The sequence below is a fragment of the Tenrec ecaudatus genome, chromosome 9 (genome assembly GCF_050624435.1).
Source record: "Tenrec ecaudatus isolate mTenEca1 chromosome 9, mTenEca1.hap1, whole genome shotgun sequence".
NCBI classification, from domain to species: domain Eukaryota; kingdom Metazoa; phylum Chordata; class Mammalia; order Afrosoricida; family Tenrecidae; genus Tenrec; species Tenrec ecaudatus.
In genome coordinates this window covers 116,001,000-116,025,873 of record NC_134538.1, presented here as the reverse complement: position 1 = coordinate 116,025,873, position 24,874 = coordinate 116,001,000, and the positions used below count along the sequence as shown (strand labels likewise).

The 24,874-nt window shown below is 38.3% G+C and overlaps 1 protein-coding gene across 1 annotated transcript in view; it reads right to left on the bottom strand.

Annotated features, from left to right (window-relative positions):
* The window catches only part of PCLO (piccolo presynaptic cytomatrix protein), a 367,625-nt gene that overhangs the window by 131,493 nt on the left and 211,258 nt on the right, over positions 1–24,874 (bottom strand). The window contains exons 8-9 of the mRNA XM_075557645.1: positions 7,687–9,874; positions 764–900 (exon numbers count right to left, since the gene is read on the bottom strand). Coding sequence (XP_075413760.1) covers positions 764–900; positions 7,687–9,874 — 2,325 coding nt within the window. The remainder of the gene's footprint in view (positions 1–763; positions 901–7,686; positions 9,875–24,874) is intronic.

Here is a 24,874-nt window from a genome sequence, read left to right as displayed (position 1 = left end):
GGACTTTGTGGATTGGTGTCGGACATATGGGTTAATGTTGGACTTGTGTGCTTGGGCAGCCCTGGATTGGGATGTTTTCTTGATGTGCACTTACTCTTTATCTAAAACTCTCTCTTATACATATGAGTTTCGGTGGATTTGTTTCTTTAACACACTGTCCTTCAGCACCTGAACATATTGTTACTGGGAAACATTGCACATTACTCAAGTATATTTCACTGAAGACTCTGTAAGCGCTTCCGGAGCTACATACAATTGCCTTGTATAGCAGCGTGGCTTATAGCAGGGGGCCTCAAAGCACAGTCCGCGGGCCACATGCAGCCCACTGAGGATATTTACCCAGCCAGCTGGGGGGTTTTGCCCCGTTTGGTGTTTTACTTCAAAATAAGATATGTGCAGTATGCATAGGAATTTGTTCATAGTTTTTTTGTTTTTAAACTATAGTCTGGCCCTCCAACGGGTCTGAGGGATAGTGAACTGGCTCCCCTTTTAAAAAATGTTTGAGGACCTCTGGCTTACAGCATGCAAATTTCATAATCATAAATTGGTGGAAGAATTATCTAGTTGTCAGAAACACTAAAATTCTATGGAGATTCAGTCAACACTGATTCAGCTAGAGATAAAATACGGTAACTACTTTCCGGTTACTGGTGGGGGGGTTAATTCAGGTAACATGCCTTCCTTTCAGGATAGCTGAAAGAGAAGTATTTGGGTTTGTTTTAACTTGATAAATATAAAGGGGATGGTTAAACATAGCACTTACTTGCTCTTGATGTTGACTGAGGGGTCTAGAGTGGACCAATCTTTCTGGCAATTTTCGGTCCAAACCGTGCCCATTTTCCAAACGAGACTCCCTGGGTTTGTCAAACCAATCAGTTTCTTCCCGGCGGAGGTGATAGGCTTTGAAAGACCAAGGACACATCAAATATTGCAACTCCCTCAGTACAGGCAATAGAAGGCAAAATATAGCCTGAAGCTCCAACCCGCGCCGAGATTATTAAACATCCATTTCATCTCAACAGTGTTCCACGTGGCCAGAAAAACCATTTCCAGTATCATGTTAAAAGTATGCTAAATTATTTGTTGTATGGAAAATTTTAAAGAAAAGCAAAACAAAACATATACGTACCTGTCCAACCTCTCAGGGCAAAACAAAATAAAAGTGATTTTAAATATTTTAAAAACAAAGTAAAAAATACATAGTGGTATATTGGTTGGCTAAGGCTTAACACAATCTCTAGCCCGTAGATAGTGTGTCAATAGGTGTGATAAAACAACAGGTAACTTCTGTGCGTTTGGTAAGACGTTCAACTTATGCGATCATGTAAGAATTTACAATTCCTCTTCAGGATGAACCTCAGAGAGATGGTTTCAACAATGGACTCTGATAGACCAACAACTATGAGCATGGCAGAGGACAGAGACATGCTTTGTTCTGTGTGTACAGGTTCACTGTAAGTCAGAACTGATTTGATGCTTCCTAAGAAGAACACCATTCAGAGTATAGTTTAAAAGCTTTGAACATTTATCACAAACAAAACAACATAAAGATTTGCTAGTATTCCTGGAACTGTATATCCTTGTATAAAAATAAAATTAGTTATTCTATTTTCAGGACTTTAATAACTATACTCAATCTTATTTGACTTAATTTAAGTTGTCTTTTTTTTACCTTTTAGCAGTTACAAACTTTAGGGTAAAAATACTCCCCCCCCCCCATCAGGCTATTTATTATAATAATGTTTAAGATATGCATATATGCTAACATTCTAACTAAAATGTCACTCTAGACCAACTCAGTTTGTTAATTAATATAGCCTGAGTACTTAAAATCCATTACAATTAGCTAGGGATTTCATTTACATTTAATACATTTTTCACTCAATAAAAGGAATTATTTTATTTCTGTTTAAAAGATGCAGTACTGACACTTGAAGATGCAAAATGAAGGCGGCCATTATGGTAAAGAAATGCTTCATCTTAAAGACGTATGTTTACCCTTGTTATCCTGTGCCAGTGAGTGAATTCTGACACAGAAAGACCATCTAGGCTAGCGCAGACTGCCCTCAAAGCCTCCTACGTCATAATTTCTATAGGCGCAACTCTCTAGCTCTATCCCCCCTTGATTAGTTTTGAACTGCTGACTTTTGGTTGAGGAGTTAAATATTTTTATCCAATGTGTAACCAAAGCTCCTATGTTTAACTTTATATTTCTCAAAAGTCTTATCTGAATCCTCTTTTTTCTAATATTTACATTTTGAGGAAGCATTCATCTAAAAAGCTTGCCAATTATTGACTAGGATATCATGCCTCGCACAATCTCTGAATCATTAAAACCTTTCCTCAATTCAGTAAGCTTGTCATTCTTCTACCAGTGCGTCTAAATGTTCTTCTAGAAAAAAACATCTTAAATGTACTTAATTGAAACATATGGAAGCAGAGGAGGTGCTTGGTTCAACAAAACAAAACAAAACAAAACAAACTTTTCTGCTTTCTTTCTGACTTCAAAGTTGCTTCAAAAATGCAAGGCTTAACAAAATCTTTGCCACATAGATTGTGCTCCAATAGGTATGAGGCAATAACAAAAAAAGAAGGGAATGATTTACTATGCAAACAAGTGAAGATTTCTAATGAAATTTCATTCTATCATTACATCCAGTCCAAATGTAAGAAAAATATTGTACCAAACTAGTATCAATACAGAGATGTTGGCCTTGACCCTAAAGTGGGCATACTATGCAAACATTAAATTTTTTTTCTAAGAGCACTGGGTTACCTAATGCTAAAAAGTTATCTATTCACTCATGCCGCACAGTTTATTGGACATACAGAGGCTCTATTGGACAGGGTAGATGTGCCCTGGTGGATTTCAGAGACTATAACTCTCATCTTTCTCTCACAGGGCTGCTGGTGGTTTTGAACTGTCGACCTGTGGTTAACAGGCCAACATGGAACAACTGTGCCACCAGGGCCTCTAAAGAAAGAAAGGATATCTGTTATAATATTTAAATAAAACTTTAAAATTCTGAAGGGATCACTGAATTAGGAACTGAAGAGTTATTTGAATTGTATAAGACAATTTGACCGCATAAAATGTTTTTCCTGTAAAAATATTTTAACTATTCTTTAAAATCATTTATTCTGTTAAGCTATTAGCATCTTTTGTGGATTATTAATGTTATTATACAAAGACAAAAATGTTTTATAGAATACCTAGTATTTCCTTTGTTAAAAGTTGCTTTACTTCTTATAAAACAATGGCTAATAGTCTCTGGAGAGACTTCATTTCTCCCTAAAATGGAAAATAGAGCAGCTCTTCCCCGCTGCTGACAATCTGTCGCTTTCTTCACCGACCATTCACAAGGTTGTACTAACAAAGGACTCATCTCCATCTTATCCATTCTCTTCTTTCTCTGTTCATAGCCTGGTTCTCTTTACTCCCAAACTGGGTCACTATATTGTCCCCCAGGCCATTGCCATGATCTTTACTGGCAGGATTGTTAAACCCACAGCATATACTTCAATACTTACCTCTTCACCTCCTGTGCCACTGGCCAATGTTGCTAATTAGCTTCAGCATTTTCCCTTCAAGAACACAGCTTGACAGATGATGTGCCGCAGCTCAGTCAGCTCTCGACTTGAGCAAATACATCCGTACATACCTGGCATGTGCTTGGTCCCCTATTAGAGTCTAAGGTGCTCAAGAGAAAATCTTTTTTCTTCTCTCCTCCCTCAACATTATAAATAATGTTTTGTGGGGGGCTAACATTCAGTAAATATTTTTGAATGAATGGAACATAAAATAATTAATTATCAATTATAAAAATGTCTTAATCATGATTAGCACATTTTAATAAATATAAATTGGTCCCTCATAAACCCTTTTTCACAATCTATTTAAATGCTACTGTGTTTTCCTACCGTGCTAACTTGACATGTGGCAAAAACCTATGGAAAAATAATAAGGGTAATATAATTTGATCAGTAAAATATAAAGAAACACCAGAATTTAATCATCAGTCTAATAACTTACTGGAAGTAAGTGGTTAGGAAACACAACTAACACTATGCTGTCTTACTTATTATTTTTGTTATATATTATCTCCTAAGAGAATATATGATAATTTGAATAAATTATATTGAATATTTAACTTTGCTAAATGCAATTTGAACATCAATCTCTAAAACATGCTCATTTTCCTTCAATGTGTCTAGCCACATTAGGCAGAATCTTAACTTGATTAAAATTTTGCCAATTATTTCTAATCCTGATTACTTTGATTTTCAATGATTTCTTACACTAATCAATTACTACATGTAATTGAATGTAAATGTCTTTGTGTTGGAATTTATACATGAACAAAAACAGCCAGACTGAATGAACCTGACTTTTGATTGAATTCTACTTTCATTATTTAGACAATTATATAGGATCTGCCTTGCTTCAATATTTAAATTCCATAGTAATAATATTTAGAAATTAATTTAAATTATTTTCCATAGAATAAAATGCCTCTCTTCTGTGAAGCTGATTTAAAAGTACACTGAAGGTATTTGGGACACACAGCAGTCCTCCTCTGCCCTGTAGTTTACTGTGAATCGCACAGCCTCAACGGCCCTGAGCTTGCGTGGTTTACGCTCAACAGCCAACCAAACGGTGTAATTCTCCCCAGTGTCTGATATTGGTGAAAACAATTTCAAAAAGATTTTTATATACCGATTCCTTGAAGTGCATGGAGTGCATTCAGAAAGACTATTTTAACATAATATTAGTGGCTGTAAAGGCAGCTTAATGACAGCTGCCTTTGCTCCAACCTGAACCAGTACAAAGACTTCCAGCTCTGCAGTTCCTCCATCACCTGCCCTTAATATCAAGCTATGAATTTTAACGTGATGACTATGAACATTAAGCTTTGTAAAATGATAATTGCCTAGACTTTACTTTGTGCTTTAAGTTTACTAGTCATGTAGTATACATTTGAAAAACAACTCGTAGTCTATTATGTACAATTTAATCAAATCCAGAGAAAGGACACAACAAATGATTTGAATCAGTTATATTTGTTTTGTCGCCAAGGTACTAGAGCAGCGGTTCTCAACCTTGTGGGTCACGACCCTTTTGGAGGTCGATCGACCCTTTCACAGGGGTTGCTGGATTCATACCAGTAGCAAAATTACAGTTATGAAGTAGCAACAAAAACAATTTTATGGTTGGGGCCAGGACATAACATGAAGAACTGTATTAAAGAGTCGTGGCATTAGGAAGGTTGAGTACCGCTGTACTAAACAATCAAAGTTATTTTAGCATGATTTATATTATAGCAAATATAATTGGCACAGCATATAATTTGGTCAAATTCATTAAATCAAAAAGCAAATGTTTCATAAATTCATTAATGTCATGAATTTTGTAATTGAGAAAAATTATTCCGACTTTTCCTTCAATTACCCAAGGAATCCAAGATGAAAAAAAAAAGTAGACTACTACTGAACAGAAACAAAGTCAGATGCTTACACGAAATATAAGCAAGGAAAATATATTTTATAACATACATCTTTTAAAGCTAAACAGCACAATTCACACACATAATGTTACATATATAATTCAATTAATTATAGTTTCATTTCTGCAATCTATATTAATAATCTTTATGTCTTTATTTGCTTAATTAAAATATTTTGGAAATTATTTTTAGAATTTTATTTCATTATACACTTTAAAACATGTTATTTTGCATACTGCATGATCCCTTAAGATTTATTAAATCCAAAACAATTTTTATATAGTCCATTATGAGTGCACATTTATATCTATGAATACACATCATACAAAAAACAAATGAGAAAATATGTAATCATATCATTGTATGCAAATAAATACCACATTTTGAGATCTCTATAAACATCTGCATGTCTGGCATACAGATGAGAAAACATCTGTAACGAGGAACTGAGTTTGTCGAATTTTCTCTAGATGCATGTTTCTCATGCACACACAGCTGCAATAGCTCACGTGATGTCCTTCCTATAGTTGTTCATCTCAGTTATTGTACAGTTATGGTCACATAACGACTGATTGTTCTTTCTCAACAGGCATTTTAGAAATAGATAATGTGTGTGAAATGCAGACTATAAAACAAATGAAGCAAAATGTGGAGATTGTTCCCGTATAATAGCAAAGCTAGTTTAAATCATGCCCAATCATTTACACGACGGGATCCATTTTAAAAAGTCAAATGGAAATTATTCCTTCTGTGGACAGGGAAGTTTTCAATAAAAATGACCAACCCAATAACCTAGAGAAGAAAAAAAATCAAAAGGTGAATTTTTCCAGTAGAATTTCACAAGGAAAAGCTGGTTGCCTTCCTTTAGCTGCAGCGATTAGTCGTGTCCAACTCTAGTTCTGAAGTTTTAAGATCATGTGGGTCCAGATACAGACACAGAAAGAAAATCCTTTTTTTTTTAAGATGAAAACATGAATTTCCTGTCAGTCCTCAGGAAATATGTCAGATTTGAAAGGAGACCTGCTTATATTAGAATAGTGTTTGGAGTTCCCAAAGGAATGTAATAATAATGCTTTTATTTTGTCAGAAAATTCATTTCCAGGACTCCAACACCATCTCCATTCAAGTCTAAACTACAGAGAATAATGAGAATAAAAAGACAGAAGTTCCCATGAGCCAGGTTCTTCACACCTGCCTACCTCTCGCCCTCTCCTTCAAAATGAGACGTGGACTATAATATTTCCTAAAATCTTTCATCGTCTTACATAATTAAACAAAAAAGGAATCTACTTTAAGTCAGAGTTTACTTAAGAATACATTTTTCATAAAATATTTCTGCAATATTAAACAAAATTTTACAGCAAGGAAAAACTGGGCTGATGCAAAAAAGCAAAGTCAGGGGAAAGCCAAAAAAGGGCACAACAGCAAGTTTCAATTCCCCAAAAGTTTTCCAAAATTCCATTTTAAACTATGAAGAGTGATTTGCATGTATTTAGAATATTATTAATTTTCAGAATCATATTTAGTGCTACTTTTTCTATCATGTTAAGCGAAATGTATAACCTTGACAATCACAGAGTGAACAATGTAAGCGTGATAAAGCAGACACCTTTTAATTAAGGATAATTGAAAAATTCTGCATTAAACTAAAACCAAAGATTTTTTCCAAGAATTCTACATGAGAAGGTATTTATTAAATTAATATTATTGATGACATGAAAAGTGTATGAATGGTTTTCTATTATAAAATTTAGCAGAAATATAATTATTCTAACTTTAACAATCTCACAAACTAAAAGAAGCTGAAAAGTAACTTTTAAGATGCATTTTAAAAGTCAAAGAAAAAGAACAATGAAAAACTTCCCAAGTATGGATTGGAAGGATGACCATATTTTCTTGACAGAATTCTTCATTAATGGTTTTAGAAAAGCGAACACTAAAATCAAATAACCAAGAAACAGAACAATAACACAATAAATTAAAAGGAAATCAAGAAAACGTGCTACTAAATTCATACACAGGACAGGATTTCCATTTTACAAGAAATAAAATTGATGTAAACATGCAAACGAGACGTCAAGAAAAGCAGAATCCATCCTTGGAAAAGTAAAATCAAACATGCAAAAAAATAAGAGTCTGAGCGTTGTAAGGAACAAAGAAAGCAGTGTGAGCCCCAATTTACCTTCGCTGTCGGACATGGCGTGCTGGAAGTCATCCATGATGAAGGCGATGTCGCGGTCATAGCCGCGCGTCCTCGATTCTTCTCTCATGTGCTGCTGCACCTCCGGCAGCGAGTGACTCGATCCAAACTGATCCCTGGTGTCCGCAGATATTGGCGGCAGAGGCCCCGCCGCGGCCCGGGCCATGCCCATCGGCTGGCCAACAGGACTCAGAGGGCTCTCTTCTTCCGAGTTCTGGGCCACCAGAGGAATTCTCCCCCTGCTCTGGCTGATGGGCAAGCTGGTGGGCTTAGTTCTGCCCGAGGAGGACGCATGACCAAAGGAAGCATCTAGCGCTTCAGCCTCCTGAGCCTTCAGCCTTAGGGAAGAGCTGGAAGAATCTCTCTTAATGGATAAGTCAAGGCCATAGACGGAGGAAGGTCGGGAGGAAGGTCTGGACCTGCTGCCGCTGCTGTAGGGTTTATCCGCCTCATCCTGCAAAGCGGACCGTAAGGTACTTCCTAGGGTGCCCAGTCCCGAGCCAAGGGACGACCCCATGAATTTTTGTTGGTCTGTAATATTTTTTCGCAGGCCAAACGTGATGTCGTCCTGAAGAAGCCTGGCTCGGGAAGAAATGCCACCGAGAGACGAGGTGCTGGATGTCATATAGCTGGCGTAGTCAGGTTCAAGATCTCGACTTTCTTGGATAGGGGAAAATTTGGACATTTTAGGGTCAATTAATGATTTCTTGTGCTTCGACTGCTTTTGATAAAGAATGGCGGCGGGGAGCTGTTTTGCCGCTTGCTTTTCGAGTGTGAGTCGGCTGATGCTGTACTTCTCGGATTTTGGAAAATGCCGATAGCCAGTGTCGGCATGGTAGTAATGGGACAGCCCGGCAAGGTGCTCTAAACTCTCCGCCCCTCGCCGGAATTCCTGTTTGATTTGGTGTTTCAGAAGCTTCAGCTCATAGGGATCCTCCATGGGATCGTCCTCCGCTTTCACGTAGCCGTGCAGCCTGGAAGAAGGCTGTAAAGGTGCGAGGAAATCCGTCACATCCTGTGACCTGCGGGTGCCCGAGGTTCTCAGGAGAGAGTCGGTTTTAGACAGGTCCTTGTCGTGCAGGCTGAAGGCGGGGCTCAGGGCCGCCGTTCCTTTGGTTAGCTCGCCCATGTCGTCGATGAGGACGTAATTGCGCGGCGCGTGATGGTCGATATCTGCATAGAAAGAATCAGCAGATATGCTTGATATTGGACTGCTGGCGATGCTGCTCCTTTCCTCCAAACCGATTCTCAGGTCTAAGCTATTGTACTTACTGCCGAGGTGGGAAACGGCGTAGGTGTTATCAGTGGACACGGGCGCTATCATCAGGGGTTGGTTGCGAATCACCTCATAGTTGGAGGTGATCTTGGGCTCCAGATATAAGGTGGTCTGCCGTGGCTTCTGCTGGATCACCATCATCTGCGAGGGCAGCTGGTAAGAAGGCTGAGGGGCTGGGGTGGGCTGCGCTTGCGGCGTGAAGGACATCGTGGCCACGGCTTGAAAGGTAGGCTGAGTCTGGTAGGGGGGAACTTGCTGATGAAACAAAGTCGGCTGCTGAAAGTGCGACTGTTGGGTGTACGGGGTAGGGGCTTGGCTCGGAAGCGCAGGGGACGAGTATTGGTACTGGGTGTAGGGGCTGGTGGGAGGAACAAGCTGCGATTCGGTTTGGGTTTGTGGGGGATCGAACTGGCTGAATTCCGTCTGGGGCGCAGTCCTGGGTCGCTCTATGCCATGCGGGCTTTCCATTCGCGTGGGCCGCGTGCTGCCCACCTCGCTGTCCGACATGTAATCGCGATCCTCGGCCACTCCCTGCAGGTAAGCTCGCTCTCTCTTTTCCCGCTCCTTTAATAATGCCTCTTTCCTTCGGTTAATACCCATTTCCAAGTACCGTAGTTTGGCATCGATCTCTTTTTCTTCCTCGTCAAGTTCCGCTTGTTTTTTCCTAAGCTTGGCCGACTCCCTCTCCACGAGGTCCAGCTCCCGGTCGATGTCCTGGAGAATCTTGGCTCGAGCCATCGTGTTGGTCCTACAAATCCTCCTCCGGGAGGCAGTTCCGATAGTGCTGTACGCGGCCTGGGTCCCCGTGGATGCCTCCTCAGGAGGGGGATTCGGCAGAGTCCGCTTCACTTTCTTCTGGCTGCCGGAGGATGTCATGGTTTGCGAACCTTTCGTCTACGATTAAATACACAAAATAATATGCCATTATCAAGACAAAGTATTTATATTTACATAGAATTAGTTCATATATACATATTTAGCTATCACAACATGCTAAATTTGGGGGGTTAATTTCAAATATTGGTAGCAAAGGCAATTCATTGAAACATCTTTTCCTTTCTAGTTATAATGGCTACTTGTTATAACTCCTGCAACAAGAGAAAACTGTAATGTGTTTGATAAATCCACATTTCAAATCTCTTAAAAATATTCACTTGTAAAAACATTAATATTTTATCTCATGCTTTAAAATATAAACTATGGCTAATATCTTAAAACATACCTAATTAAGGGATTTTTTTCAAAATACTAACAAAGCTTTAAAAGGTTTCTAAATAAAAACTCAAACAACTACAATAATTTTTCAGATTTTTAATATAACATTGTACAAAGGCTGAAAATAACTTATTGATTCTTTTCCCTTAAAATGTAGTCATTATATTTTGTATCTGCATCAGCATTTTATTAATATTTATTATTTCTAAACTTAAGGTTTAAAATTTGAAGTGATCATGGTATGCTATGTAAGTGATCAGGTCATAAAATGGTTTCATAGAATGTTTACTGATGCTGTCTTGGAAGTGTTATAATATTTATAATATAAATATATTTCAAAGAAGTATTCTCTTTCCCAGTAGCAATTAAAAACACCCACCAATAATGCACAACTGAAAGCCTATCTTCCTACTGAAAATGCACAGGAGATAGAGAACACAAGTATGGAACAGCACAGAGACACAGAGAGAACAGAGCTGCAGAGCGGAGAAGCACAGTTTGAAAATTAACGTTAAAAACATTCTACAAGAGCAGAACAGCACAAAGGTATTTGAATTACAGAATAAAGAAATGAAAGAGTAAAATTAAAAGGCTTGTCATAATTAAGTTTAAAGGTTCTGATTCAAAAAGTGCAATTCCCCAAATTAGCTGTTAGGAATGAGAATAGATCTGACACCTTCTAAGGAAAATTATGAGGAACCATAACAAAGGGTATTGCTATATTAAAATTAATCCACAATGGATAGAGAGGTTGATATCAGTTCTTGTTATTATTTATATTCACTTTTACAAATTATATTTTTTGCATATGCCTATATGTTAAAAGTTCCACAGTTGATGTAATCTCAATAATTTCCCACAAGATGAAGGATTAAAAGCATCGCAGGTATGTTGGAAATGTCTTAAATTATCCCCACTGTGTTGGTATTTAATGATTCAGGACTTGTGTTAATTAATATTTTGTGAGACATGAACATAAGCCAAAAAATCAATAGAAAAAACTAATGGAAACAAATCAAAGAGTTAGACTAGCAGATTATTTCAACACATTGTCATCCACCTCACTCCCACTGAGTCAGTTCAACTCAAAGTGAGCATATCAGTACAGCTGCCCCCGTGGGTTTCCCAGATATTACTCTGTACAGGAGTAGAAGGCGGTTTTGAACTGGTGACCTGTGGTTGGCAGCCCAACACATAACCTGCTATGCCACCAGGGCTCCTTTAGCACACCATGCCCACTATCATCGATTTGAGTCTGACTCATGGTGACCGCATAGGACAGAGCAGAACAGTGACTGTGGGTTTCCATGACTGCAATTCATTTGGGAGTAGAACACCTCATCTTTCTTCGAAACGGCTGACTGTGCAGTTAGCAATCTGGCAAATAGTACCCTATGCCACCAGGCATCCTTAGCAGATCAGAGTCTCCAAAAATCTAGTGTTCCTATACTCACTTTTGGGAGCCCTGGTAGGATAGGGGTTATGTTGGGCTGCGATGAGATCTTCATGGTCGGCAGTTCAAAACCATCAATAGAAGACTTGGCTTTCCACACTAGTAAACAGTTACAGACAGACAGTCTTGGAAACCCACTGGGGGTTGCTATGAGTCAGTATTGATTTTATGGCAGCAAGTTTGGGTTTTGTTTTTTAATTTGTTAGTATTATAATTTTTACCCAACGTTGCTAAACACAAGGCCAGTACCTCGAAACCACGAGATGGTCCACAGGGAAAGTAATGAGTCTTTCTCCTTCCATAAGGATTTGCCGTTTTAGAAACCCATGGGGGCAGTGCCACTTGTCCCATAGCTTTCCCGTGAGTTGGAATTGACTTGGCGGCAGTGAGTGTCTTGAGTACAGAAGCAGTCACAATTCCAAGGCCACACGTCTACATTAGAGCCTTCATGAAAGAAGCAGTGCAAAAAGGGGGGGGGGATCTACTGTTTGGGCCCAAATGCTCAGGTTTTCATCTTCGTTCTGTTCCTTCAGAACTGTGAGAACTTCAGCAAGTTGTTGAAATCCTCTGCCCAAGTTTACTTATAAAAAGAGGTTAATGGTGATATTATTCTTGATTTGTCTGAGAAGTAAATTAGTCGTGAATTGATCTTAAATTCTGAGCATTCCATTTGTAAATGGATGGCAGTGACATTCCCAAATCCATTTGCAGACTCCCCACATGGCTTCCTTAAATTCTGTCTGATCATAAAATGATGATATAGATAATCCCAATCAAGGTTCTGTTTCTGCTTCCCTAATCCCACCTGTAACTCTGAATTATTGATTGGCACCACCAATCATAAAGTTATGACAGCTTCCTTTGTCTCATGCCTTATTTAACTAAGAGCTTGCCTGTGAATTCTCGGATGCCATGTGGACATCATGCTAATGGCCTCCCTCAGCCAGACACTGTGCCTCCCTCATTGTGTTGTGTCTCCCTTTTGTTGTCATTCAGTCCTATTCATAGCAAGGCTGTTGCCTACCCACAGCAAGCATACACACCACAAAATGAAACACTGTATTGTCCTGTGTCAACCTCACAATTGTTCTTACGTTTGAGTGCCATTGATGCCGCCATTGTGTCCACCCATCTTGTCGAGGGTCTTCCTCGGTTTCTCTGCCCCACTACTTTACCAAGCATGAGGTTCTTCTCCAGGGACTGGTCTCTCCTGACAATGTGTGCAAAGTCTGTCAGATGAAGTCTCATCACCTTTGCCCGTAAGAAGCACCGTGGCTGAACTTCATCCAAGACGGATCAGTTTGTGTTTTTAACGGGCCATGGTGCTTAAACTATTCTCCAGCATCACAATTCAAATGCATCAGTTCTTTGGTCATCCTTATTCAGTGTTCCGTTAAGACAATCACTGCTCTCTTTAAACTCGATTTGAGATTGGCATCTCTATTGTCCTCCCCAAACAAGGACAATCTAGTTCTTGGTCCAGATTGATCTATAGATCTATCAAAATTTCCCTTCAATGCTTTACCAACAGCTATATAAATGGGATAGACCCAAACTGGCGATTTCGATCATAGTCTGTGGCTGCACGATCATCAAAACTCAGTGTTTTTGTTTTCAATAAAGTGATACATTAAGTTATTCCATATCTCCACTGCGTTTGGTTCTCAATATTTTAACTTCCAACTTTTACACACACACACACACACACAAATAAAAGGAATTGGAAAATAACACAAATATAAGAAGTGTATAAATACTTGGTTTCTAGTAAAACCAGTTCCCCGGTTTCAGAGTTCTGATCTTACTGAGGAGTTTCAATCTTGGCACAATCAGGAAGTGTTCTAGAAATATATTGTCATCTGAAAAGATATTCTCATCCCTCTGAAATGACAACAGGACTTTATCATGAGACACTCTTTGTATTACAGGAGCTTATTAGGGAAAGCTTAGTGGGCATTCAAGTCTTGCTGTAAGGGGAAGCCTTCCTGTTTATTAAAAGTAACCACTTTCCTCAAAGACTCATACATCAGGAATATTTTATAATATTTATAAGAAATTCAGTCTATTATAGCTCTTAGTGCAAATATCAAAGATATTTGTCTAAACATTGTACTACTATGGAGCTACAGAAATTTATTTTTCATTTTCTTATAGAAAGCCATATCTGCTATTCATGTTAATCATGATATGGTAATGTGTTTTAAATTATGTTCTTCTTTCAGTTAAATATGCATATTTTTATGAAAGAAGGCCCTTTAGTTTCTGTATTTTGTTTTTCTTTATTAATTTTAATAAGAGGTAGGTGAAGATTTACAAAGCTTATCATCAATTTTACATTCAATCACTCATACACCTTTTTTTCATCTCATTTATTATAATCCCCTCAATGTACCATCATGTATCATAATTCCTACATGTGGTTCCTGTTTCTTTTCTTCAATGTTTCTAACCCTCTACAACCTGTCCTTGGGTAAATGCTGCCCTTTGCCTTCCACGGTTGATTCCGCTACTGCTATTGTTCCCTTGACAGTTGTTTGGCTGAGAATTGAGACACAGGTGTGTTGGTGGTGGTGGTGTGAGCTGGGGTGGGGGGTGGGGGGCTGGTGTTGCATTCCGTTCCAGATCTGAAATATGACAAAGGGCCTGTCTTTGGAACTCCGCCAATCTCTATTCAGTTGGCAAGCTTGGTCTCTTTTATGATTTTGAGGTCTGTTTCATATTTTCTCCTTCTCTTATCTAGCAGTGGGGCTGCAACTGCAAGGGCAGCAGTTGTCACACCCTGTCATCCCTTGGGAGAAAGATGAGGCTTTCTGCCTCTGTAACCATTAACAGCCCTGGAAACCTCAGGAACGTTCTGCTTTGTCCTCCCAGTTCCTATGAGTGGGACGTGACTCAAAAGCTGTGTGTTAACTTTGAGAGCAGTAGGTGATGGTACCCAAACACTTTCTACTTCTTTTGGTCTCAGGACTGTGTAGACTGATGTTTACATGGTCTGTTAGCTCACTGGACTCTTTCCATGCTCATCAGCCTTCTTTCCTCTGGATGTGGAGAGATCAGTAGTTGTCCCTTAGACAGCTGCTTACAACAATGGAAGACCTTATTTCTACTCTCCAATGTACGATGTTGAATATTATCAACATATCAATTATATGAATTATATCAATATATCAATATATCAATTGTTAATTGACCTATGTGGCCCCTAGACTAAGGGCCTGAGCCTCCAGGCCCAGCAACTCATTCCCTCCAAGTGTTTACTTATCATTAAGATGGTTTTATAACTTTGTGCCTGTAGGCCTCTTTATTTTTACACGATGAAGACACATATTCAATTTTTTAAAAGCATACTTCCACATTTATTAATAACCAAAAATGCTGTGGCATCTACAAAGAAGAGATAGTCTTCTAGAGGCAGACCACTTTTTAAAAAAGAATGATCATGTGTTAAACAAGGCGATGGGTGAATACGAGTGTCCTCAAGGAAGAAACCTCTCTTTTCAGCACAGAGAAAGGAAGAAAGAGTGAATAAGAAAAGACATAAAAAAGGCTTGGGTCTTGAAGAATGGATGGAAATTGAAGAGGAGAATACTGCCGAAGTGAAGAACAGTGTGAGATGTAAATGTTTAGAAAATTCCTAAAGATAACCTGATTCAACTTGAGCCTTGCCATTGCAATTTGAGGAAAGTGACACCGAGCAACCCTATAGGACAGAGCAGATCTGCTCCTCGGTGTTTCTGAGAGGGCAAACCTTTACAGAAGATGGCCTTCAAAGCTGGTGGGTGGGAACCACTGACTATGTAATTAGCAGCCCAACCCTTCATCCACGAAGCCCCCATAGCTCCTTAATTTAAACTCAGCAGAACCTAGTGGTGGATCAATCCCTGTGGGAAGAAAATACACCCAGGATGGGTTGTACCTAAAGGCGCAGAGCAAGTAAAATGTAGAGAAAAGGGCTGGTGGGCTGTGCCTATTTTAAAATCTCAAACTCTTAGCTGTTGTCCTTTACAGATGAACAGAGCAGCCTTGGCCAAATAAACTACAGGTACCATGGGAAATAGCAGGACAAATCAGCAAACTTGATGTGCGACCACAGGCCAGGCCTTGCAATTCAGTGTACTGTGTAGCAATCAGTGTACCTTTGTGAAAGAGAAGATTGTGGTAGATGTAAAAATGTAATTTCCTTCAATGATAATGTGACAGACCCGGCAGATAATTCAGAAGAAATAGATATAATCTAGCAATGAGTCATCAGAGAAATTTATTCTGGCTGTGACACAGTTACTGGCCTAGTATCGGCCTTACTAATGATAAATAAGTAGGCAAATAATTTGCTACAGATCAACAAGACCATGCTATTTATGCTTGACATTGCGCTTGTGAATCCGATAATACTATGGTCGCCCACGATGAGAATCGCAATTGAAGAGGAAGGGTGGCATCGCCATCGTTACAGAGAGCACCTCCAGATCTAACCTGCAGTAACACGCAGCCAGTGACAGGATAAGCTCCATTAGCTCACCAAGAAGACCAGTTATTAACATGACTATCATTAAACTGGACAACCAACAAGGAATGCCAACGAGGAATAAATAAAACATTTTAACCAATTCTACAGCCCACCATTGATAAACTATGCAATCAAGGTGTGCTTGTCAGGACTGGTGACTGGACGCTCAGTGGAACCAAAGAAGGCTCAATAGTTGGCAGGCACGGGCTTCGTGATCGAGACCACGCCTGTGGGTGCCGGATACAGGTTCCTAAGGCCAATGACTGCTGCGATGCAAACACCTTCTGTTCCACAAAGAAACAACAGCTGGACATGTGGACCAGCCTAGGTGTAATACACAGGACTCAAACGGTGTGTACAGAAAGATGATGTCATCAAGAGCTGGACTGAAAAATTAAAAGGGCAGTTCAAAGTGAGAAAGTAAAGTAGTATAATGAAATGTGCAGAGTTCTCACACCAAATGGGAAGAAGCGTCACCTTTTCCAAGGTGAAGTAACTAGAGCAAAGTTCAAGCCCATAATAATAAAAGGTTCACAGGCAAGATACTGAAGATGCAGAAAGCTTTTAGGGAGGACAGCAGAAAAATAAAGAGCATTCATGCCAAAAGGTCAGGTGGAAGGTCAATCATTTTGGAGGTAGCATAGGATCAAAAAGTGATAGTATTGAAAAAAAAAAGTTCAAGCTGTACCGAAGGAGCTAGTGGAAAAACAAGGCTCCAGGAAAGGATAAAGTATCAATTGATAAACTTTATAAATTGATGCTATGCTGAAAGCACTCACTTATCTATGCCAAGAAATTTGTAAGAAAGCCAGAGATCTAGAATCCCATTCCAAAGAAAGTGACTGAATAGAATGCATGAATTACTGAACAATATTATTAACATCACACACAAAAGAGTTTTGTTGAATATAATTTCAAAATGGTGGTACATCAGCAGGGAAATATAAATATACATGAGGTTCAGGAGAGGGCAAAGACTTGGTGATATCATGGCGGATGTCAGATTGCCCTTAGCTGAAAGGAGAGAATGCCAAAAGGATATTTTCTTGATACAAAAAGTTGTTTGTGTGGATCATAACACATTTTGACAAGAATGTGAGGAAGGGTAATTCCAGAATGCTGTGCTCTTGTGGAATCTGTGTATAGAACAAGAAGCAGTCATTCAAACAGAATCCACGAATAGTTCGTGGTTTCAATGCCGGAAAGGTATGTGTTAGTATTAGGGTTGTATCCTTTCACTATACTATTTCAATTTGTATGTTGATTAAATACGGTAATTCCCAAAGTGGGGCTACATAAAGATGCATGTGGCACTAAGATTGGGAGCAGGCTCCTCAACACCCTGTGACACGCAGACGACACACCTTTGCTTGCTGAGAGCAAAGATACCTGGAAGTACTTGCTGATGCGGATCAAAGTCTTTGGTATGAATCACACCTCTACATAAAGACGATTCCTTATAACTCGACCAGTAAGCAGCATCATTAAAAACAAAGAAAAGGTGGAAGTTGTCCAGGATTTCCATCATCGATTCCCATGGAAGCAAAAATTTGAAAGTCAAACAAGGTCAAGTATTGGGTAAGTCTGCAGCAAAATATATCCTTTAAATGTTAAAAGTAAAGCTATGGCTCTGAGGACTAAGGTCTATCTGACCTAAGTCATGATCTATTCAATCACATCGTATGCTAGTAAGAGTTAGACAAAGAATAAAGCTGGAAAAAAATTGATGTCTTTGACTTATGGTATGGGCAAAGAATATTAAATATGCCATGAACTACCAATGTACAGACAGATCTGTCCTGGAAGAAGTACAGCCAGAATGCTCCTTAGAAGTGGAGATATAGAGAACTGCTTTCCCATAAACTGTGGACATGTTCTCAAGACATCATGTTTAGTACAGCAGAGGGTCAGTTAAAAAGAGGAAGATCCTCAAGGAGCTGGAAGAACAGTGGCTGTAACAATAGAGGCCAACATAGCAAAGACTGTGAAGATGGATGTATTTTGGGATGTTGTGCTCTGAGTTGGGAGGAGACCTGGTGGCATGGTGGTTAAATATTGTCCTGTGATCTGAAAGGTCAGTAGTTCAAAACCACTAGCAATTCTGTGGGAGAAAGAGCAGAATTTCTACTTCTATAACGAGTTACAGTCTCAGCGACCCACAGGGGCTGTTCTGCCCCGTCCTATAGAGGCACTGTGCATCAGCATTGGCTCAGTGGCAGTGAGTGAGTAACCTGAGTTGGAATCCACCTGATGGCAGCCCACAACAATATGAGTGTAGGGAAGGGTTTCTCAACGTCAGTACCAGAAGGGCTAGATAATGATTTGTTGTGTATCAGGTGGGAGGGCTGTTTGTGTACTGCATGGTGTTGAATGACACCCATTGTCTGCTCTCACTAGATATGAACATAATCTTCCCCTTCTTATCTGTATCTATAAATATTTTATACGTATTAAAATAGATCCAACAAAAATATTAGGATGCATCTCAGAGGTGTTATGTCATTGCAGGTCACCCTCATGAAGTTGTGTGAGATGTTGTTATGTGTTTCTTTATATGAAGCCCAGGATTGATGAACCTATAGGGACAGCAAGTAGAATAAGAGTTTTGTGTGGGGGGAGGATGGAGGGAGAGGGGGTGTACAATGCTGGAGGGTGGATAAAAGGAACACAATGTCAGAGTCCAGGAAGGAAAATAACATTTGGAAAAGGATTGTGGCAACAATTGTGCAATTCTGTTTGATGTGATCTAACTGTAGAATGATGTTATGTGTTATATGTATTAACATATTATATTATATTAACATGTTATATGTATAACATCATATGTATATGATGTTATATGTATTAACTCCCAATTAATAATAAAACTTTCCATAAATTGCCATATGTCCCCTATTGGGCAAAATAACCCTTACTAGAGAACAGCATACTAAGTAGTTTGTGAAGAAAGAAACCTTGATCTGTTATTTAGTATTTCTATGTATGAACAGAATATTAAATTTTAATATCATTGTACGTTAATCTGATCAGGCAAAGGCAGGCTGCTTAAGGAAATTGAGACGTGAATGTTGCCTCAAAAAAGTGAATAAGACAGAAGAAATTGATATGTCTTAGACTTTGGTAAATAACTGAGTAAATTAATATAAATAGAAAAATATAATGTGCAGTGGTTATGAAAGTTTTACGGCTCTAAAATGTATCTGTTCTTGCATAGGTCAATTAAGACTATTGAATTAAGGTGATTTAATATTAAATCAGGTTATTTAAAATATATAGTTATATTAGAGAATAGGATGAGGGAGAAGTGCTATCAATTATGAGAATATATCTATTCTGTGCAGAAAAGTAACCTTTGTAGCCTACCACCATGTAAATCATGGGAAAATATTCCCAGTTGTAATATCTATGGAAAATCCGGAAGATAAGGAATTTCCACCTTAATTAAAAAATTATCGAAATGTTCTTTGCTAAAATCTTCCTATCATTCTAAGTTTAAAAGACGGATGGACAATGTAGTTAAAAGCAGACTTTCACCTTAAGAGAAAAGGGTGATATTACTTTGAAAACTCAACTCCTAGAATCTCTAGAATCTCGAAGGAAGACCTATTGAACAGCTATGTCCAAATTTAAAATCAAGGAACTCCTCAAAACTTGAAAATAATTGATCAAGAAAATATTAAATCTATAAAACATTATTTGATAGCTCAGTGAAAAGCAATAGTTTTAAATATTTTAATGAGTAATGGATGCATTCATTTTCACTGTTCTAAATGCTGAGATTATAATTATGAATAAGATACAATTTGTTCCCTTTGAGCAGTAGAATATATAAAACTGATAAGGAATTTAGTTTTAATAAAGTTCAATGCTCTTTTCCAACTTGAAATGTCCTTATCTAGAGCCTACATTTATTTCCAATATTAAGTATATTTTTGTCCTGGTAAGAATAGACTCCCATTCTCTCCCTCCCTCCCCCCGCCACACACACAAAAACACACACACAAACACACATATACACACTGTTCCACTGTTTTCCTTTAGTTGTTTCTGTTTTGCTCCTGGTTATTCATTCTTTTTATGTTATAAATATTATTTATACATGCTATGCCTCAAGCATCCGGAGGTAGGCAAAATCCATATGGCACTTTAAAATTTATAAGCATATGCTTTTAACTTTTGGAAATGAGGGTACATGATTATGATGAAGCTATATGGCAAGTATGCTGATAATGAAAAATATGAATTTACATATACTTCCTTCTAACCTGACTGCAAACCACTTTCAAATTTTAATGAGAAAGGCAATATACCTTCACAACACCAAGTTTCTCTCAGTAATGGCAAGAGTTTTCCGTTTAGAGGCAAAATAGTAGTTGAGACATAAGTATTTGGTTGTTTATACTACATAGTACAAGATGAAAAATGCTCTCTTAAAATAGACCCACTATTGACCACTCCATTCTTCACTTTGACTCTTACTTGGAGATAAAACATAAACTTGGCTAGCAGAAGGATTCAATAATTTCTGTTGCTTTAAAGACATACAAGAAATTTTAAAATTAAAAATACAAAAAATTAGAATTCTAAATGATAACACTGATAGAAGATTTCTAGTACTGAAAAAATATTTTAAATCCATTAAACATTGCAAAAGGGTAGCACTGTGTCTTGCATAAAACAAATAGGATCAACAGGTTTCTTCAACAAGAGAATTATAGAACCATTTAGTGATATTTTCATGAATCAAAATACTTCATAGTTTGTATTATCATTGCAATGAGGGTGCCCTTGTATTCATGATAAATAGTAGACACTATTACCAATAAGCATCTTAAATCTGGAGGATCCCTGTTGGTGTAGTGACTATGTGCTATGCTGCTAATTACAAGTCAGAAGTTCACAACCACCCGCTGCTCTGCAGGCGAGATGAGGCTTTCTATTCCGAGAGAGCGAGTGAGCGACAGCCTCAGAAACCCACAGGGCAGTGCTACTCTGTCCTCTAATGTCCCCACGTGTCGGCATCGACTCAATAGTGGTGAGTTTGCCTTTTTGAGGGACATAAGGAAGAAGTATTTATCATTTTGTGAGCATAATTGAAATTATTGTTTAAAAATATCTTTTCTCTCATTGTAAGTGTCTGGTAGCAAAAACTAAAAAACTAAAAGAAAAGATGAAATTTCAGGGCCCTACTAATCACAGACTATGAATAAAATAATAAAACATTTAAATTTTGCATATTTATAAGTTATTTCACAAAATGTAGTACCACAGGATGAACAAAAATTTTCTCCAATAAATACTGTGAAAATGTGACTCAATTTCATCAGTAATCTTTAAGTTCTTCCTTAATGTGCCTCTTGTTTTGTTTTCTTGCTGAAAGTCATTGCTCTTGGGCTGCGCAGTGAGGCAGAAAACTAGTTTCCACTTCACTGGAGAGAAGTATTAGAGACGTCAGCCGGTGTGGCATTTATCACCTTACATTCTCTGCAAAGTCCCAAAGGGATGAATGTCTTTTCTTACTAAAATATGTGTAAAATATTATAGAAAAGCCACTTACAAGTTTTTTAGGTTTATATTTTATATGCATGTATACATTATATCTATGCTTTCTTGTTTGTCTATGTAAACATTATAGCAGTTGGGTATAATTCAAAGAATGGGAAAATTAAACAAAATATATTCTCATAAGCCTTTTGATATAAAACAAACAAAAAATCATCGCCGCATTGTCGATTCTGACTCAGCAACACTGGAGGACTTGGGAGAACTGCTTCTCTGGGTTTCTGAGACAACTCCCCAGGGGACTGGAAAGCCCCATCTTTCTCCAGTGGAATGGCTGGCGGTTTCAAATGGCCAACTTTATGGTTATCAGCTCAGTACATAAGCACCATGCCTAGAGGGCTCCTTCTTCCTTCGATACAGCTGAGTAAAATGGTCACAATCTGTAGGAATCTGTTTTATTCTATCCCTATTAACATTTTTATTGAAATCTCTATACACTTAGGTAGAGATCAAGAATCATATTCATTGTCCATAAAAACTCGGAGTATACACATTTGCTTAGAGTACTTCAGTCAAAGATGAAATCTTTCAGAAACACATTACAATCAAATAATGGATAGAGACCCATGAAAAATAGGATTGATTTGACAGTCTTTGGGTATTCATAAAACATGTTTAATATTTATATCATAGGTATAGGTGTGAAATAATTACCACACACCCAATCCTTGGCTTAGTCTCTTTCATTCGATAACCACAATTTTTTTAAACATCAATATATTTATTACTTCCTATCTGTCGCTAACAGGTGCTCATATGAAGCCCACTCTTCTCTTACATTTTCATGGTTGCTTTTTGTTTAGCATTTTGTTATTTCATAAAGGAGCAAGCAAAACACTCTCCTGGAGCTCCTTACTCCAGACCATCTCTGGAAGGTTACACTCAGCCTGTCGGCCTTCATCCCACTGCAAACTCAGCTCTCTCCCGACGAGAGGATCGACCGCCGTGTGGGGCATCAGTGAGACGAGAGACGCAGGCAGCAGTCGGATGCAAAGAACCTAACCCCTGGTTGGCTGCCCTACTGAGCATTTTAAGTATTCAAAGAAGATATATCGAAAGATAATTTATATTTTCATACAATGAATACTTAAATAAGAACAATAAAAGAGGGATACAAAGTAGCTTATGAGTTTTAAAATATTAATGGAAATTAATTAAAAATGATTCAATAGTACCTATTAAAACAATGAAACTGTTATTTAAGATATTTCCATGCTGTTTCTTGATTGGCCTCCTAAGTTGTAATATTCTTCATTTTATTCTGAGCATCCTCGGCTGGGTGGTTTCTCCTTGATCACCTTCCACTGTAGGCCAATCAGAGCCGTTCTCCACCTTCCTACTGCCGCAACCCCTTCATACAGTTCCTCATGGTGTGTTGAGAGCTCCAACCAGAAAATTATCTTTGTTGTTGCTTCATAACTGTAGTTTTTCTACTGTTAGGAATCGGGTGACCCTGTGAAAGGGTCCTTCAACCCACAAAGGGTTGAGAACCGCTGGATTAGACGATAGTTGTTATGTTTGATTATTAGAAACAGGTGACTTCTCTTATCTGACATATGTTCATCTTTGAAAAACCCCTTTTTGCTTCTGCTGAACTTACAGGAATTGTTCTGACACTATGTTAGCTCTTTGAACACTCAGAATTGCCTAATCTACCCATATCTCGTAGGAACCTGGGGTGTAACACAACGCTGAAATGAATGGTCCTCCTCTGGTTATTTGGCACCTTTTCTTTACTTTATAAGTTTGTTTATTGGAGATGCACAAGGTGAAAAATGTAGTATTTCAACAAACGTATAATGAATTTTATTAAATGAGTAAATAGTACAAGCATAGTTCCACCTAATATTTTATAAACTGGGCTGGGTTGTTTTCTTAATATATAATTACCCTTTGATATAAAGTTCTCTCTTATACACATATGAGTGTCTATGAATTTGTTTCTCTAGTCAACCCAGACTAACACAGCCTATTTTGCCGATGATGCAGCCTCATCTGCCATTCATTGATTGGCCATCCACTTTCGCATGCTTCCCTGGAGAGGCTCTTTTACCAATGTAGGCTCCTCACTGCTTGAGTTAGTTTTCATTTAAGGTTGTTTTTCTGCTGAAGGCTTTGATTTAAGACTTAGAAATGACTCACTGTGACGCCAGCAGGTCCTCCCACCTGCACTCTCTCAATTATTGCCTCAAACTTCTTTCATGCCTGGTAGTTTTCACCAGGTAAAATCACCCAGTCCTGGAGTTGTTTCCAAGAAATGAGAGCCATTCATTATGTTGTTAATTAAACACGGAGGCAACAATTTCTTGTCTTTCTAGCACTTCAAGCTTCTAACTGCAATCATAGCAGTTTGAAATGTATCCCAAGCCTTTCAATTTTCTAGGTTAGAGTTTTCAGTGAACACTATATTGACTGTACTAATGACATCTGAAACAAAACAAAACATAACTGCCTGCTGTGGGTGTAACGTGCTGTCTAGGTCTCTCTGTCCCACGAGCACTCGGTCCTCACAGGAGCTTTAGGTGCATGTCGGAACCAATGCAGTCCCAGCCTACTGGAGGTTATGTCCAGTTTTAGAGATTCCTGAGAGAGAGAGTCTTAATTGTCCTGAAATTAAATGTCTGTGGCGTTGGGGTGACAAACTCAGGCCATTGCCCTGAGATGTTCGTTTGCACTCGGATCCTTGGAGAAATTAGTTTCCTTACGTCACTATTAAGCTGAACCATAGTCTGTTAACTAGCTACCTTAGGCATCGTGCTCTTTCAAAGAATTCTCCATGTGCATTTACTTTTGGGAAACAGAAGCTGCAAGATTATAATAGAAGCTGTGTTTCAGAGAAAACTGTTAGTATGGAATTACTATTCGGATCCCATTGATGGCAATGTCAATAAGATGCGAATTAAAAATATTTGGAAGCACTTTCCTCCCTGTCCTTTGTTACTCTTTAGTTGAAATGGTATGGCAATGGTAAGCCATATATTAAATAAGCTTAATCAAACTCTACGTTAGCTGAACACGAGTTTTTATTTTTTAACATTCCTGGTACAGAAAAGTTGAAGCAATGCTTTCTAAGAAGTTATGAGAAATATGTTACATAATAGCATTGAAGAGATCATACTTTACAATGAAGACAAGCACATAGTGCTTTAATTTACAA